This window comes from Gossypium arboreum, chromosome 12 (assembly GCF_025698485.1).
Source record: "Gossypium arboreum isolate Shixiya-1 chromosome 12, ASM2569848v2, whole genome shotgun sequence".
Lineage (NCBI taxonomy): Eukaryota > Viridiplantae > Streptophyta > Magnoliopsida > Malvales > Malvaceae > Gossypium > Gossypium arboreum.
In genome coordinates, this window is record NC_069081.1 from 96,253,483 (window position 1) to 96,255,250 (window position 1,768).

The following is a 1,768-nucleotide window of genomic DNA, read 5'->3' on the forward strand; positions in this document are numbered from 1 at the left end:
TCCAAGAGAAAGATACGTTGATTTGTATTATATTATGAAATTTATAGGCCATATGGTAGTTCTGATAAATTAACACTTGGAGACTAAAGAGAAAAATGGCAAAATAATAATATTAATAATAATTAAGACAACAAAATGGAGGAGGAAAGCCAAAATTGTAAATAAATAACAACAATTGTAACCTACCAAAACAATTACTTCTACTTCAACGGAAGCAGGTAGACAAGCAAGGGTAAAAGGAACCCTCGAGTAGTCGAGTCCCACTTCCTTAATCCTCATCATTGAAAGTAGTCTTCTTTCCTGCATTAATTAGAACACAAAATAATATGATTAAAGAAAAAAACCAGGAGCAATCACCCATTCATTTTATCTCCAATTAAGATGTTGAATAAAATACCTGTGCCAGCAGCACCAAGATTTGGCTTATTAGGTGTTCCACGTCCTCTACCACCTGTACCACCACCAAATCGACCACCCCACGCCGACCACCACGGCCACCACCACCTCTTCCACTGCCAGGTCCATCACGGGAATCACCTTTCGGTTTTGTCTCATTCACGGTCAAGGAAAATTTATTAAGTTCTGACCCATCAAGTTCTAGAGCTTCGTTGAAACTATCCCCGTCGTTGAAATCCAAATAAGCATAACTGCAATTGATTGTACACTGTCAGAATATGGCATACACTCAAAAATAACAAAAATTACACTATTAAAAAAAAGACATTCCAATATTCAAGACTTCAACCAAGGTTAAACTTTAGATACCAAGCAGCAATCAACTAAGTTCTACTTAGCCCTTAAAATACTATGTCTAAGCTTATCCACAATCTTAGGGAGGCTTCATCTTCAAACAAGTCAATCAGTTAAGAAGAGGCTAAAAAGGGAACAACAAAAATCACTGCAACAGGAGATACATACCCTTTCACACCACCAGTTGCCCAATCTACTGGTATTGCAACCCTAGAAATCTCTCCGCAAGAACCAGAGTGCTCTTTCAACGAATTCTTAATCTGTGAATGTTTTCAACAGAGCAGATAATATAATTCCAAACACAGTGGAGAAAAGGAGAGATCAACAAATGCAAAATTTCAGATAAACAACTCACCTCATCCTGACCAAGAGACTGATCAAATCGGACATATTGTTTGAACGTTACCTCTTCCACCTTTCTGGAACGAATTGTTCCCATTGCTGCAAACGATCATTCAGGAAATTAAGTTCAAAAAAATAGTCCAATAAAAAGGCAACATCTAGATCGAAGGCTCAAAAGTTAAATATCCATTCACAAATTGAAATAGTGAAGGGAAAAAAAGACCTGCTATGTGGTGTATATGCACCCCTTACACGCGCCAGATCAAGTCTAACTGCACGGTTCATCAAATATTCACCATTCAATTCTAAGGCCTGTAGTAAAGTAATACGTTAGCTGATAACTTTCTAACTTCTTGTTCTTGACCTAAGAACAAAGAAGTGTGAAGCAAACACATGTGCAGTTCCCTTGAAGGTTGTTTAATAATGTGTTAAAATGAAGATACTTGATTACAAATTTTACAGAAATGTTCATAGAATATTTTAATATTAATCAACATTTACTAGAGAGATACAATTTGGGTAAGTCACACATACCACTTCTATGAAAATTCAAATCAAAACCTATTCTGTAATTAATTTTCATCAGTAAAAATCAGTTCACAGTAGGAAAACAGAGTTTACAGATTCAATTCGATATTTCAGCACTTCATTTCTCATAATTGAAGTTATTATTTCA

The 1,768-nt window shown here is 35.7% G+C and overlaps 1 protein-coding gene across 2 annotated transcripts; it reads right to left on the reverse strand.

Moving 5' to 3' along the window:
- Positions 1-1,554, reverse strand: LOC108479033 (uncharacterized). Of its 2 annotated transcripts, XM_017781465.2 has the most exons (5): positions 1,316-1,554; positions 1,106-1,191; positions 919-1,010; positions 398-647; positions 1-300 (listed from the first exon to the last, which is right to left on the reverse strand). In XM_017781465.2, the coding sequence occupies exons 2-5, from the start codon at positions 1,187-1,189 to the stop codon at positions 70-72; spliced, it is 657 nt and encodes a 218-aa protein (XP_017636954.1). In that variant the 5' UTR covers positions 1,190-1,191; positions 1,316-1,554; the 3' UTR covers positions 1-69. The 2 variants fall into 2 exon arrangements, with proteins under 2 accessions (XP_017636954.1, XP_017636955.1); XM_017781466.2 differs by lacking the exon at positions 1,316-1,554 and having other exon boundaries at positions 1,106-1,300.
- Between the last annotated feature and the right edge of the window lie 214 nt (positions 1,555-1,768).

Coding starts and splice junctions, on each gene's coding strand:
- LOC108479033 (XM_017781465.2), bottom strand. CDS start 1,189: ATGGGAACAATTCGTTCCAGAAAGGTGGAAGAGGTAACGTTCAAACAA. Junction 1,011..1,105: donor AGTCTCTTGGTCAGGATGAG/GTGAGTTGTTTA, acceptor AAACATTCACAG/ATTAAGAATTCGTTGAAAGA. Junction 301..397: donor TCTTGGTGCTGCTGGCACAG/GTATTTTATTCA, acceptor TAATTAATGCAG/GAAAGAAGACTACTTTCAAT.